This window comes from Natrix helvetica (genome assembly GCF_964273705.1).
Source record: "Natrix helvetica genome assembly, chromosome: 16".
NCBI lineage: Eukaryota > Metazoa > Chordata > Lepidosauria > Squamata > Natricidae > Natrix > Natrix helvetica.
Genome location: NC_138563.1, coordinates 248,993 through 263,214, shown reverse-complemented (window position 1 = coordinate 263,214; position 14,222 = coordinate 248,993). Strand labels below are relative to the sequence as shown.

The window sequence follows — 14,222 nt, the reverse complement described above, 5'->3', positions numbered from 1 at the left end:
GGCCACCTCTTGCTCCTGTCTATATATGTCAATGGGGAGAAGGAAGGGAGCAGGCCGTTTGATGGGGAGGGCCAGCACCCCAAAAGTCCCACACGGACCCCCTTGGCACAGGGGCTGCCGGGGCCCAGGCTCCCCCCCCACCCCGTGCTGGGTCCCTCCAGTCTTCTCCCCTCTTCTCCCCCCCCCAGCCTGCCTTGGAGGGCATCTTCTTATCGCCATATTAAGGAAGGGGGGCAGAGAAGGAGGCATGCGGGGCAGGGCAAGACGGGCTGGCTAAAAATAAGAGGAGATGACTCGGAGGTAAATCAAGACCGGCTTGTGCGGATGGTAGGGAAATTAGAGAGGGGCGGGGGGGGCGCCAGATGCCTGGGGGCTCTTGAGTTACAGGGGGCAGTTAGGTAAGTGCCTGTGAGCGGGTGGGGGTGGGGGGGTCAGGGAGCCGCTCCTTCCACGCCTTCCCCCTTCCAGGCATCTCTGGCTGGCAGCCTCCAGCTGACGAGGGCATCCAGAAGACATCTCTGCGCTGGGAGGCAGGCGGTGGAGGCAGAGAGCAGCTCAGGCAGGGGCCACCTTCCCCCGGGTACCACAGGTGGAGGGCCAGGCCTTCCAGAGGATGGGCAGACTTGCCCCGGGAGAGCTCCGGGAAGGGAAGGGAAGGAAGGAAGGCTCTGCTCTCCCCCCTTCCAGGGCTCCACTGGCCGGCCTCCCTCCATTAAGCGCAGGGAGGGTCTCACTCCTGGGCCCCTGGGAAGCCCTGAACAAACTGAGGGGGCGTTTGACTGTGGGTGGCCCTGGGCATGTGGGGCACACAGGGGCTTGTCTCTGGCAAAGCTGTGCCTCTCCACGAAGAGCCCTCAGGACGTGCCCAGCATGGAAAGTCCGTCCCTCTGCCCTCCCCACCTCCCCTAAGTCGGAGAAGTGGGCAGAAACCGGATGGACCTTCCAGGAGCTGCTGGGCGTCCGGCTCCTCCTTGTCTGAGGGATGCTGGGCAGAGCACAGGTTGGGGTGGCGGTGTTCTCAAGGTCAGTGCTTCGGTTTAATTTTGGGGGGGTGTCACAGACCCAGTTCTGGGGGCTCCCCACTCAGCCTCCAGGGGATCCTGGCCCTGTCTGTGGGGTGGCATCCTGGATGGCATCAGGGCTCAGCCTTGCAAAGGCCTCAGCAGTGCTGCCGAGGCTCTCCCCACTCCCCCCTCCCGAAGTCCAAGGGGAAGGAAAGGAGGCCACGTGGAGTAGCCCCCTCCCCAGTTGGAGGGGCAGATAGAGCATCCTTGATAAGGGCTTTCCCCCTCCATGCACCCCCACCCCCCAGGATTGAGAGCTCCCAGGGGCTTTGAGCTCGGACAGCCAGGTGGATATCGACAACACCGCAAGGGAGCAAAACCCAACCCCCCTGCTACACACACACACACAGACAATTTTGAGTCAGCTCCTGCAGGAGAGGCCCTTCCCTGCACAGAGAGGGGAGCTGTGGGGCAGGTGGAGGCAGCTCTCACCTCCGCCTGGGCCCAAGGTGGAGCCTCAGCCCCAGTTGCTGCCCTGGCCCAGCTGGCTGTGGTCCCAGGGTGTCCTGCCTCGCAGGTGAGCCCTTCCGCCTGCCAGCACCCACCGCACACGCATGTGCCTGGCTCTGTGTACAAACAGGCAGCTGTCACTTGTGATTTAGAGCCTCCTGCTCTTCTTGGGAAGATGACAGGAACGCTGAGGTGACCCGAAGTCTCCGCTCCACATTGCCAGCCGGATGCGGGCAGAGCTGGCACGTCCTCCTCCCTGTGCCATGCTGTGTGGTGGTGGGGGGGGCGGCATTTCATCACGGGAGAAGCATTTCAGCTGCAGAACCAAAGTGGGCCAGGCCCTCCGCAAGGCTCGGGGGCTGGAAGACCCCCTGCTTCTCCCCAGTCCAAAGCTGTTGTTGAGGGGCTGGCAGAATCCACGGCCCCTTTGCTGGACAGCCCTGGAGCCCGTCTCTCTCCCCTCCCCTCCAAGCTCCCAAAGGGCCCCCCTTCCTGGAGAAGGTTTTCCTCTCTCTCCTTTGAGTCTTCGCCTGGTGCAAAACCCAGGAATTTCCGGGTGTGGCGGAAGGGCAGAGCCGGACCCCCAGAGGCCCCCTCAAAAACCCCTCCCCACCACGTTCACAGTGGCTAAAGGGGAACTCCCTGCACGGTCAACGTTATTGGGGAGGCCATGCTCTCTTCCCAGTTCCCACCACACCCTCCAAGGCTGTGGGAAGTATGGGACCCACCCCAAACAACACCCCTCCCAAAAAATTGGGCCCCTACCCCTCTAAATATTGGGGGGGAGGGACCGGCCAGGTGGGAGGCTGGGCTTTCGGCCGTCTTTAAGGCAAGTTATGTCCTCTGGTGGCTATTTTTAGCCTGTCCGTCCATCCAGCAGCTGCCGTTATTTTAATCTGCCTTTGAACAGGTGCCAGATGTGGCTGGGCTGAGCTGGTCAGCCGGGGCTATTTTGGCCCTTTTTGCTGACCCACCAGCTTCCCTTTAATCCACTGCCTGCTGTTCTCTCCCAGAGGCCCCTGGGCCCCAGGACACCAAGGGGGGGGATGAGGGTCTGTCCCTAAGCCCCACTCTGGGGCAAAAGCCCCTCCTGTGGGGATCAGCAAAGGGGGGGTCCTCCTGGAGGGGCCTCTTCTGCCTTGGTCAAGCAGCCACATGGAGCCCCAGCAGCCCATCCGGGGAACTGTGTCCCTCCCGCCCCCCGCCCCCCATTCCCCAAATAATCCTCCTTTTCTGATGTCTGAGGCCGACATCCTGCGGAAGCGAGGAAAGAATTGTCTGTCCGGAGGTAGAGAAGGCCCGGATGTGTGTCCGTCCCCCCCCCAGGCCAGGATGACGGGGCCACTCTCACCGGGGGGTCCAAGGGGCCACCAGCTCTACGGTCTCTTTCAGTCCAAGCGTTCAGTTGCCCCACCTCTGCCCTCTTTCCTCGGACCTCCAGCTAGGCCCTTTGGCAACCATGGGGGGCAGAGCCCCATTTCTAGACCCCCGAGGGTCCTTTCTGAAAGAAGCAGCCTTGGGGGAGGAGGGGTGGCAGGATTAGGTTTATTGCATCTTTCAGCTACTACTTGGGCTACAGGCTGCGAGGGGCTGGATCCCAGGGGGCTGCCCGCCTCCTCTCTGGAGCTTAATAGTACGACTCCTTCTCCACCCAACCTGCAAAGGAAGGAAAGCAGACGGTCAATAGCCAGAGGGGGATGGTGTCTGAGTGTGTGTGTGTGAGAGAGGGGGGGAGAGAGAGAGCTGCAAGCAGGAAGCCCCCCCCCCCCCAGCTGCCCTCAAACCAGCCTCTCTTCCCTGCTTCCCTCCCAAATAATAATAATAATAATATATTTATTTCTTAGCCGCACCCTCTCCCGAAGGACTCGGGGCGGCATACAACGAAACATTCGAAATAAATATGTAAACAAAACAAACATATAACAAAGGTACACTAAAACATACATACATACATGAGGAGGAGATCGATTGATAAAAACAATTAAAATACTGTATTTAAAACCCCTAGAAATTAAATGTAATTAAAATACCCAGTTAAAAACCCGTCAGGAGCGAGATGGTTAAATCAAAGTTGAGCCAGGCCAGCTGCTTGGAATAGGTGGGTCTTAAGCTTAATACGGAAGGAGCGGAGGTCAGAGGTATTCCTAATATCCGGAGGGAGGTCATTCCACAGGGCTGGGCCCGCCACAGAGAAGGCTCTACTCCTAGGCGCCGCCCCACGACATTGTCTAGCGGACGGCACCTGGAGGAGCCCCTCTCTGTGCGAGCGAATTGGTCGCAGGGATGTATGGGGCAGAATACGATCCCCCAAGGCAGGACTCCAAAGCCCATGGCTCTGCAAAGAGTCTGGGAGCGCCACCTGGAAGACCATGTGTCTTGGGAGAGAGGAGGGGGGTGGACTTGTGAGCCAGCACAAAAGATGCACCTCCCACCCAATGGAGGGTCCCTCTGGGGAAAGGTGGGGGCGGCCGTGGGGGGAAGGCTCACCCCCGGGGTAGCGCCGCAGGAACAGCTTCCGGACCTCGTCGTAGATGAAGATGAGGAGGCTGTAGGGGAAGGCGCAGAACCACCAGGTGACCCTGCAAGAGGAGGGGGAGCTGGCTCAGGGGGGCTGCCTGTGGGGCACAGCGCAGAGGGGTCGGAGACGGGGGGAGCGGTCCTACTCACTTGAGGGGGTACATCCGGAGGGCCACCCCCATCCCAGGGCAGTACGACATGAAGGCAGCCAGGGCAGTTTCTTCAAGGAGGCCGAAGATCAGGATTTTGTTCCTGGAAGGAGCGAGAGACGGAGGCTCAGAGGCGGCAGGAGTCCCCCTGTTCACGCTGGGCCTTGGCAGAGGGAGCTCCATGGGCAGGGGCAGTCTACCACCGGACAGGGGTTCTGGGAAAGGGCTGCTCTGGTGGCCTCAGGAGGAAGGAGCGCTCCCCAAAGGCCACCTGGCCTGCCTCATCTGCGGAAGGCGCCCACGCTCACTTCATGCCTTGCTGGAAGACGGAGTTGCGGCGTGTCTTGCAGATGATCAGGTCGGCCCACTGCACCACCACGATGCTGGCAAAGAAGGCCGTGTGGCAGGTAAACTCCACCACCTTCCGCTGCTCGTACGTCTGCCGGGAGGGAAGACACACCGCCCGGTGGGGACGCCTGGAGAGGCAGACCCCTCCCCACAAAGCCCCCCTTGCCCACCTCCAGCTACGGCCCAGCAAACTCTTCCTGCAGGCGCCGATCCCCTGACGCTGCCCCTGGCTCAGCGCCTCCCGACTCACCCACTCCTGGCCGTAGCTGTCCTCCAGGTCGTTTTTGGAGCGGTCGTCCCAGTCCAGGCGGATGCCCAGCAACGTGGTGGGCAGGAACCCGTTCTCGGCCAGGATGACAAAATAGGTGAAGAAGCCCCCCAGGGCCTGGATCATGCCTGGGGAGACACACGGGGGAGGGGTCCCTTAGCTCCTGGGCAGAGCCCCCCTCTCCTGGCACCCAAGTGGGCCTGGCTCACCAATCTGCCCGTAGGCCATGCTGATGAGGCGCTCGTTCACCAGCTTGTCCGTCTTCGGGTTCCTCGGCTGCCTTTTCATGATGTCGCTTTCAGCCGCCTCGTAGGCGAGGGAGATGGCGGGCACCTAAAGTGGGGGGGGAGGGGGAGGGTGGTGAATCCTTCAGGCTGGGAGTTCAGCTTGGAAGCCCGCGAAGGGAGCCGGCAAGGCTCACCATGTCGGTGCCCAGGTCAATGCACAGGATGGTGACGGTGCCCAAGGGCAGCGGGATGTTGGCGATGATGAAGAAGAGAAAGGGCGTGATTTCGGGAATGTTGCTGGTCAGCGTGTAGGCGATGGATTTCTTCAGGTTGTCGAAGATCAGCCGGCCTGTTGGGGGATGAAACGGAGTGGGACCCCCACAGGAAATTCCCTGGCATCCCCATCCCCCACTTTGGCTCCTGCGGGAACGCACCTTCCTCCACACCCGTCACGATGGAGGCAAAGTTGTCGTCCAGGAGGATCATGTCGGCGGCCTGCTTGGAGACGTCTGAGCCGGCGATGCCCATGGCGATGCCAATGTCTGCTTTCTTGAGGGCGGGGGAGTCATTCACCCCGTCCCCCGTCACGGCCACTATGGCCCCCTGCAGGGCCGCGGAGGGGGGGTTAATGGTGGAGGGGGACGATACCCCATGCCCTGATCCCGGTTCGCTGAACCTGGGGACATTGAGCCCCCCATTTCTGGCTTCAGAGAAGACCCCAGACCCCAGCAGGAAGACCAGGCCGAGGATAACAAAATCCAGCCCTGCGGCCACCTCTTGCTCTTCCTTGCCCCGAGCAAGCGGGCACCGCCACTAGGCATTGCCTGGGCTGACGGCTCCCTCCTGCCTGCCCCAGAGAGCCTAGTGGCCCCACCTGCCTCTGGCACCCCTCCACGATGATCAGCTTCTGCTGGGGGGACGTGCGGGCAAAGACGATCTCCGTGTGGTTCTTCAGGATCTCGTCCAGGTGTCCGGGGACCATGTCCTTCAGATCGGAGCCGTGGACCACGCAGGCTTTGGCCTCCCTAGGTGGAGACGCCCGGCCCTGTGAGCAGGGGCAGTGCAGTGAGCCCCAAGGACGGGGCAGCCTGCCGGCGGAGGGGCTGACCTACCGAGGGTTGACCTGGTTGATGGGGATGTTCAGCCGGATGGCGATGTCTTCCACGGTCTCGTTGCCTTCGGAGATGATGCCCACCCCCTTGGCGATGGCCTTGGCCGTGATGGGGTGGTCGCCCGTCACCATGATGACCTGCCAGGAGAGAGTGGACTTTCTTCAAAGGGAGCTTCCGCTCCAGGGTCACCTCTCCTGCTGGGGGGCAGCCTCATGTGCTCTGGCCAGCGCCCCCCCAATGGGGAATGCGGAGGCTGCATGCGACCGAGGGAGCCTGCTGTGCCCACGGCCGGCTCACCTTGATCCCAGCACTTCGGCACTTCCCCACGGCATCCGGCACGGCTGCTCGAGGGGGGTCGATCATGGACATGAGCCCCACGAAACAGAGGTTGGTGACCGGGAAGTTGACCTCGTCTGCGTCAAACTTGAAGCCGCGGGGAAACTGGTCTTCGGGCAGGTAGTACAGGCAGAAGCCTTGCGAGGTTGATACGAGGCTGCCTCAGAGGCCAGGCACACCTGGCCCAGCTTCCCCACCTCTCCTGGCTCAAGCCCTCCGGGGAGGCCCCTCCTGAGCGCAGCCCCCTTCCCTCCCCAGATGAACAGTCCTCACCCAGCACCCTCTCGCCCAGCCCGCCCAGCTCCAGGTAGGCGTTCTGGAAGGCGTCGCGCATCTCCTCGTCCAGGGGCACCTCCTGTCCTTGCAGAAGGATGGTGGAGCAGCGGTCAAGGATGCGCTCGGGGGCCCCCTTCATCACCAGCACATACCCATTGGGCCTGTCTTCCGGCTCGTGGATGGAGAGCTGGAGGGGAGAGAAGCCGTTGAGAGAGAAGGGGAGCACCACTTCCCGCCACTTCCCCAATGGCGGCCTTGCCGGGGTGGGTGGGGGAGACCTGGGCTTCGGTCTGAAGGTTAAGGATGCACCCCACCCTTCTCCATTTTGTTGGGTGCTCTTTGGGACAGTCGAGGCCCCCCAACTGCCCCCCCCCAGCCCCTTTCCTCACCTGGTATTTGTTGGTGGAGTTGAAGGGGATCTCGGTCACTTTGGGGTTCCTGTCCCGCATCTTCTTGACGGAGCCGCACGAGAGCTCAATGCACTTGAGGAGGGCAGACTCGGAGGCGTCCCCGGCCGTGTCTTTCTGGTGAAAGGGGGAAGAAGAGTTGCCCAGGCCTGCTCAGCTCCCCCCCCCACTCACCCCCCGCCCCGCCAGCCCTGCCACATTCAAAGGGAGGGAAGGTCTTCCACAAGTCACGCTTGGCTCCTGCTGAAGACTCCAGGGTCTTTCTTGGTGAGGAAAGAGCTGCCTTTTGCGCTGCCCTCTCGGGGGACTTTGCCAGCCTCCCACTCTCGGGATCTCCCAGTGGCCTCCCATCCCAGTCTGGGCCAGAGGAGCTTTCTCAAAGTCTGCCCTCTAGTGGCAAAAGACAGGCATACCTTGGAAATGGGGACCTTCTCCTGTCCCGCCTTGAAGACGGCCCTATTGCACAGCGCTGCGATGCGGGCCAGAGCCGTCCATGTGGGCGAGCGCTTGTCAAAAGTTGCCCCTGCGGAGGGAAGGGGGCCCTTTCAGGCTTCGGGCTCCAGGGATTAACCAGGCCATAGCAAGCACGCCCTCTGCATATGCTCAGAGATGCTCTTTTCCATTCTCATTCCCAATTCTGGAGGAGGCCCCGTTGCTCTCCCCAAAGCCCCCCTCCTCTGCTCTGGGAGGCCCACGGCTCCTCCGCCCCACTCTGGCCCTCACCGCTTTGGTCCTCGGTGGTGTCCGCCTCGTGGATCTGGTTGTCGAACCACATGTGGGCCACCGTCATGCGGTTCTGGGTGAGGGTGCCGGTCTTGTCCGAGCAGATGGTGGAGGTGGAGCCCAGCGTCTCCACGGCCTCCAGGTTCTTCACCAGGCAGTTCTTCCGCGCCATGCGCTTGGCGGTCAGCGTCAGGCAGACCTGTGGGTGGAGAAGGGGAGGTCAACTGGGGAGGGTCCAGAAGGACCTCAAGGCAGAGGCTGCTTCTCTGCAAGGAAAGAGTCACAGCTGCCCAGAAAGCCCCTGACGCCCTTGGCTGGTCCCCCCCCCCTTCCACCACACTGCCCCCCCCCTTTGCGTTACCTTATAGGTTTTTCTGGAGAGTGGCCCCTCCTCCCCCTCCTCCTCCTGAGACGCCCCACAGTCAGGCAGCCGCTTACCGTGACGGTGGCCAAGAGACCCTCGGGCACGTTGGCCACTATGATGCCAATCAGGAAGATGACGGCCTCCAGCCAGCTGTAGCCCAGGATGAGGGACAGGATGAAGAAGGACATGCCCAGGAAGACAGCCACCCCGGTGATGATCTGGATGAAGTGCTCGATCTCCATGGCGATGGGGGTGCGGCCCACCTCCAGCCCGGATGCCAGGGAGGCGATGCGCCCCATCACAGTCCGGTCCCCGGTGGAGATGACGATGCCATGCGCGGTGCCTGGCGGGGGTGGGTGGGTGAGAGGAGGGTGAGGGCAGCCGTCGGCCCCTGCTTACCTGCCTCCCCCTCCACCGGACCAAGGGCAGAGCAGGGTGGGCGCTTCCCCTGGCCTCCCTGGGCCTCCCACCTTCCACGCAGTTGGTGGAGAAGAAGCAGATGTTGCGTGTCTCCAGGGGGTTCTCGTGGGTGAACTCCGGGGACCGCGTCTGAGGCTCCGACTCGCCCGTCAGGGAGGAGTTGTCCACCTGTCCAGGAGAGAAGCGCAGAGGATGGCTGCCCGAGCCGTGAGGGCCAGGGTCCTCCTGAAAGGGGCACCCCGCGAGTGGCAGCACCGCAGCCGTGGCCCTGTGCCAGGCCAAGGAGGCTGGAGGGCAGCAGCGGAGAAGACCCGGGCTCCCTCTCCCAGACAGGCCTATCCCCAGACTCCAAGGGGAGCCCCATGCGGAAGGGGAAAGCCCACCCCACCCCGGCCGGTCTCACCTTGCACCCATGGGAGGAAATCACCCTCAGGTCAGCAGGAATCCGGTCCCCACCTCGCACCTCCACCAGATCCCCCACCACCACGTTTTCTGCGTTGATCTGGATCTTCTCACCTTCGCGGATCACCAGGGCTTGCTGTGGGGGGAGAGAGACCGTCCTGGGGGGCCGTGGCTGCTCTCCCCCACCCGCTGCCTTCCCTTGGCAGGAAGGGATGGTCTCCGGCAGCTACCCCGGCGGCTGCTTGGGGACCCCCGAGCGTCCAGCGCTGGCTCTCCTGCACACCTTCCCTCAAAACGCAGCGCTGGGAGGAAGGGCAGCTCACCTGAGGCACCATGTTTTTGAAGGAGTCCATGATCTTGGAGCTCTTGGCCTCCTGGTAGTAGGAGAAGCAGCCGGTGACGATGACCACGGCTGCCAGCACCACCCCCAGGTACAGCTGGAAGAAACCGTCGGAAAGAGAGGAAGTTGGGGGATCGGGGGGGGGGGGTCAACCACCTGGAGAAATCTCCCCCCTTGATGCTTCTCCAACCAGATGGATGCGCTGGTGCCCCCGAGGTGATCCGGAACTGCCAGTGCCAGCATGCCTCTCAGCTGAGCCCAGGGGCCGAGGCTGCTGGGAGTTGTAGTCCATCAAGGGGGCCAACCGTCCCTCTCAGGGAAGGCCCTGCGTGCTCTCTGGCGCTCTCCCTCCCTGCAGCCCTCCGGCCCCTCTCTCGCCTCTTGCAGAGCCATCCTGGCAAGGGGGAAGAGAAAAGCCTCCTTGGGAAATGAGGGGGAAGTGGGGCTGAGCAGCCGCAGCCTAAGCAAAGTTCTTCATTCCGTTTTTCCCCTCGGAAAAACTGCTCCTTCAGGGAAGCCTTTTCCCAGATGGTGCGCTCTCTTGAGCGAAAAAGGGAAAAAGCGTAAGAAGATGGAGAAAAGAGGGCCACCTGGTGGAAGGAAGGAAGCCCGGCCTTCCTGGGGGGGGGGGGAGACTCTGGCCAATGCTGCTCCTCAGTGTGCAATGAGGGAGGGTCCTCCTTGCCCTGGTGGGGGCTTTGCTCCCCATTTGCTGGGATCCTCTGCTGCGTTTCTGGCGGCTCCTGGGCTTCCTCTCGGTCTGGACGGTCTCCCACTCGCCCAGCTCCCCCTGGCCCTGGAAGGGCTTCCGGCTCTTTTGGCAGCTGCCTTCCAGGGGGGGCAAGGAAGGGACGGTGGGGTCTCTCTGCCCCCCCCTCCACCGGCTGTTTCGTTTGAAGAGAGGCTGGATAGTTTCCAAGTACGGAAACCTTTGGGGGTCACACAGCCAGTAGAGCCTGGAGCCCTTTGCTCCCCCCCCCTTCACTGCTTGCACACACACACACACACACACACACACACACACAGAGAGACGCACAAGAGTGCACAGAGTGTGTCCAGTAAAAAAGGGCCCTAGGGCCTGCTTCACCCTCCCCAGTCCTGGGTGAAAATTCAGCCTCTGAGGCAGCCAACACCCTCCCCCACCTTAAAACTTTGCAGCCTCCCAAGCGCAGGGAAAGCACCCAGCCGGTCCGGCCCAGGTGAGCCTCCCACGCTGGGCTCCCTGGCTCCTGGGGACTCACGTTGTCGTTGGCCAGCTCGTCCTCCATGGCCGCCTTGATGCTGTAGGCCAGGAAGCAGAGGACGGCCCCGATCCACAGCAGGATGGAGAAGCCCCCAAAGAGCTGCCGGCAGAACTTGACCCACTCCGGGGTGGTGGGCGGGGGGGTCAGGGCATTGGGGCCGTCCTGGGCCAGGATCTCAGCTGCCCGGGTGTTGGTCTGGCCCTGCCGTGGTGGTCAGGAGGAGGGAAGGGGGCGGGGAGGGAGGGGGGCAGAGAGAGAGTAAAGCCAAAGGCCATCGGGGTTTTTTGGAGTTCAATTCATTAGGAACAAGACAAAACATGGAGAGTTCATGTGAAGCAGAACCAAAAATAATAAATGCTTTAACTGTTGAGCTTGTGCAGATTAATGCTGATACGTTTTTAATAAAGGAGTAAGTCGTAGCAGAAGGATTCCCCCCTCCCTCCACAGGGCTGAGGCTCAGAGTCCGGTTTCCCTCCTGGGATTTAATGGGGGCGGGGGGGAGAGACCCAGGCCCTCCGAGCCCCCAGGGTGCTCTGGCACACACAGCAAAGGTCCTGGGGGGAGGGCCTGGCCAAGGAAAAGCCGAGAGAGGCCGGTTGGTGGGACTCACCTTGGAGAGATCCACTTGGTACTTCCGGCTGATCTCGTCCAGGGAGAGTCTGTGGTCATCCTGGGGAAGAGACGCCCCAGAGAGCCTCAGGGAGGAAGGGCAGCCCCAGACTCAGAGGTGCTTCCCCCAACCGTCCCCCAGAGGTCTGAGAGGTGGAGGCCGCCAAGGGGGCCCTGCCGCCAGCTGCCCCCCTGCCAGGTGCCCCTTACCAGGTTCACTTCTTTCTTCAGCTCATCCAGCTCCTTCTCCTTCTGCTTCTTCTTCCCTCCGCCATTCTCGGCCGTGGGGCCCAGGGGCGCCGACTCTCGCCCGCTCTGAGTGGGGGAGATGCCGTTGACGTGGTGGGCCAGGAACAGGTGGGATAGAAACCTTGACGGGCCCTCCTGCCTGCCTTCTTTGGAGGGGCAACTTAGCTCACCTCTGGGGCGCTGAATCTGTGGGGCCCCATTTTGGTGCCCCTTTCCTGGATCTCTAGCGATTGCAGCACGCGGGGCCTGTGCCAGGGCTCAGGCCTGGATGCCCCTTTGCTGCTCTTGAGCTGAGCCCATCCTGCCCACTTGGGCATTCCTCCTTTCCTCGCCTGTTTGTCACAGAACAATTTGCATTGCTTGGCAACCCCTGGGGGCGGACTTTTATCGTCCTGGCATTTCTGCCCCCGAAGGACCCACCGGAAGGGCCGGGAGCTGCATCCAGAGGCTGAAACCCGATGCCCCCGGGGGTGCCAGACTTCTGACAACAACACAGGATCTGAATGCGCCCCTTCCTCCTCTGATGCGGGAGCCGGGTCTACCCGCCGAGCCCCATCGGAGGGAGGAGCAGCTGCCTGGGCATGGAGGCTCTTGTAGGCAGAGGTACGTGCTGTGACTTTGCCCCCCTCTCTGCTGAAGCTGTCCACCTCTTGGGGCGGCCATTCCAGCATCACAGGGGAGGGGGAAACCTTTCTGACATTCCAATCCCAGCAGAGCCCCTCCTGCATCCTCCTCCCCAAGGCGGAAAAATCCCAAACTTTCTCCGGAGCTGCTTCCTTCTTTTCCTGCTCCTTCCCTGCTCCTTCTCTGCTCCAGCTCCACCACTCTCCAGAACTGGGGGGGAGGGGGAGGGGGGCAGAACTGAGGACCCATCCGGGGGTCTTTCCTAGATCCTGGACAACTTTTAATTTCCAGCCTCTTTTCCCGTATGAGTCTCTGAATGTGGGATTTGGGCTCTTCCGGGCAGATGTCGGGTGGCCCAGTTTCGGAATCAAAGATCCTCCCTCTCTACCTTTAGCCCGAGACACAGCCTCACCTCCTGAGGGTATCTTTGGGGGACTTTGGGCCCAGTGCCAGGAAAAGGGGCAGATCCTGAAACTGGGTCTTGGGGGAAAATGCTTGAGAAAATAAAAGTCTGCATCCCATTTTCAAAAGCTTCCAAAATCCTCCTCTTTTTTTATGTTTTATTTATTTTTAAACAAACAAGAACAAACAAAAACGTAAAACACACACATCCTTCTTCCATTTCATATAGTGTGTCGTTTGGTTACAAGATTTTGTGTGTCCTTTCCATGGTCACCACTTGCAATTATATATATCGAGTCACAAATGGTTCATTTGGTAATCATAGATACATTAATGTTTTTCAACTATAATTATTATTCCTTAATTTTAAACAAGGTATTCTAAATATTGAATCCATACATACAAAATCCTCCTCTTACAGTGCTTGGAATGAAGGGCCTCCCACGTATCCAGATTCGGTCCTGCTTCAGAGTTGCGCAGGGCTTGTAGCTCCCACCCACAAAGGCAAGTAAATCCTCACCCCTCCCCATTCTGGCCCAAAGGGGAGAGGGCCCGCAACCCCTCCGTGCCACAGTCACCCCTCCCCCCCAATATCTGGTCACCCTTCGCCCTTTGTACGCCAGGGAGCCACAGGCAGAGAGGCCGAGGGGCTGACAGTGACCCTGGACAGAAGGGATTCTGCCACAGACCCCCAAGGGCTCTCGGGTGGGTTCAAACACCACCATCCCAACTGCTGAAGCTCTGGCAGCCCCTGCCCAGGAGAGCTTCAGCAGCTGAGCCCGGGAGAGAGAGACCCCGGTGGGCAGGTGAGGCCGAGGCCAGCTCTGGGCGGAGAGTCCAACAGCTGGTGTCACTCATGCTTCCAGCTGGCATCTCTGCCACCCTAGCCCTGTCGGAGAGGGTCAGCCGGACTTTCCTGCCAGTTGAGTTGGTGACCTCTGATTGCACCAGCAGGCAGAGGGGTTTGGAAGCAGCGGGCAGGATTCTCAGGGGCTCCCAAAGAAGGGGGGCTTTGGGGCCACTCACTCCAGGCCCCCAGATGCACCCCCTGCCCAGCCTGGAGCCCTGCTTTTCCTCTTGGGTGGGTACCAGCTCTGTGCCACTGGCCTGCCCAGCCCCTGTGCCACGGCTGCCCCAGGATACTCACCCCTTTGCCCATTGTGCCCGGAGTGAGGGCCAAGCGGGCAGCTGGATGGCAGCAGAGTCCCCCTTTCCTTAAATAGCTCTGATTCCCCTCTGCTCTGCGCTGTCTCTGGATAGAGGCACTGGCTGAAAGGGGATCTTGAAGGGAGGAAGGCTCCTCCCCTCACGGACCCTCCCCCTTTTCTCAGGCTTTCCCAACCTCTCCCCTCCCCCCTCCCCCCCACCACCCGCAGGCTTTTTCAAGAGCAGGGAGTTGGTTCTGCCCACTCTGGCCCCTGGCTCAGCCCCCTTCTCCTGGCACGGAGGCTTCCCTGGGCACAGTAGCCCATTGCCAGCCGAAGAAAAGCCCCCTTGCTGCCTTAGAGGGGGGCTGGATAGAGACAGATAGAGGCTGCCCACTGCCGCAAATCACAAACTGGCTGCCCCGTGTGCCAACTCTGGGCAGGCTCTTTCTGTGCTGGCTTTTCGAAAAGCTCCATGCTGGCAGAACCCAGTGCAGGGATTCAGCGGGAGCTGAGCCCTCTCTAGGGAGAACTTCTGAAGGGGCC

At 61.3% G+C, this 14,222-nt stretch overlaps 1 protein-coding gene across 1 annotated transcript; it reads right to left on the bottom strand.

Moving 5' to 3' along the window:
- Positions 1 to 3,045: 3,045 nt before the first annotated feature.
- On the bottom strand, positions 3,046 to 13,799 carry LOC309399732 (sodium/potassium-transporting ATPase subunit alpha-2). Its single transcript, XM_081967806.1, has 23 exons — positions 13,679 to 13,799; positions 11,467 to 11,571; positions 11,258 to 11,317; positions 10,645 to 10,848; positions 9,387 to 9,500; positions 9,065 to 9,199; positions 8,712 to 8,829; positions 8,316 to 8,584; positions 7,878 to 8,076; positions 7,568 to 7,677; positions 7,137 to 7,271; positions 6,745 to 6,934; positions 6,433 to 6,608; positions 6,136 to 6,272; positions 5,898 to 6,048; positions 5,458 to 5,626; positions 5,218 to 5,372; positions 5,006 to 5,129; positions 4,779 to 4,924; positions 4,489 to 4,619; positions 4,182 to 4,283; positions 4,002 to 4,093; positions 3,046 to 3,170 (listed from the first exon to the last, which is right to left on the bottom strand). Exons 1-23 carry the CDS (start codon positions 13,688 to 13,690, stop codon positions 3,142 to 3,144), a joined length of 3,063 nt encoding a protein of 1,020 aa, XP_081823932.1. The 5' UTR covers positions 13,691 to 13,799; the 3' UTR covers positions 3,046 to 3,141.
- Positions 13,800 to 14,222: the final 423 nt, after the last annotated feature.

Excerpts from the sequence above, each read along its gene's own strand:
- LOC309399732 (XM_081967806.1), bottom strand. Across the intron at positions 6,273-6,432 it reads GCCGAAGTGCTGGGATCAAG|GTCATCATGGTGACGGGCGA; the intron begins GTGAGCCGGCCG and ends CTCTCCTGGCAG. Across the intron at positions 3,171-4,001 it reads CCTGCGGCGCTACCCCGGGG|GTTGGGTGGAGAAGGAGTCG; the intron begins GTGAGCCTTCCC and ends CTTCCTTTGCAG.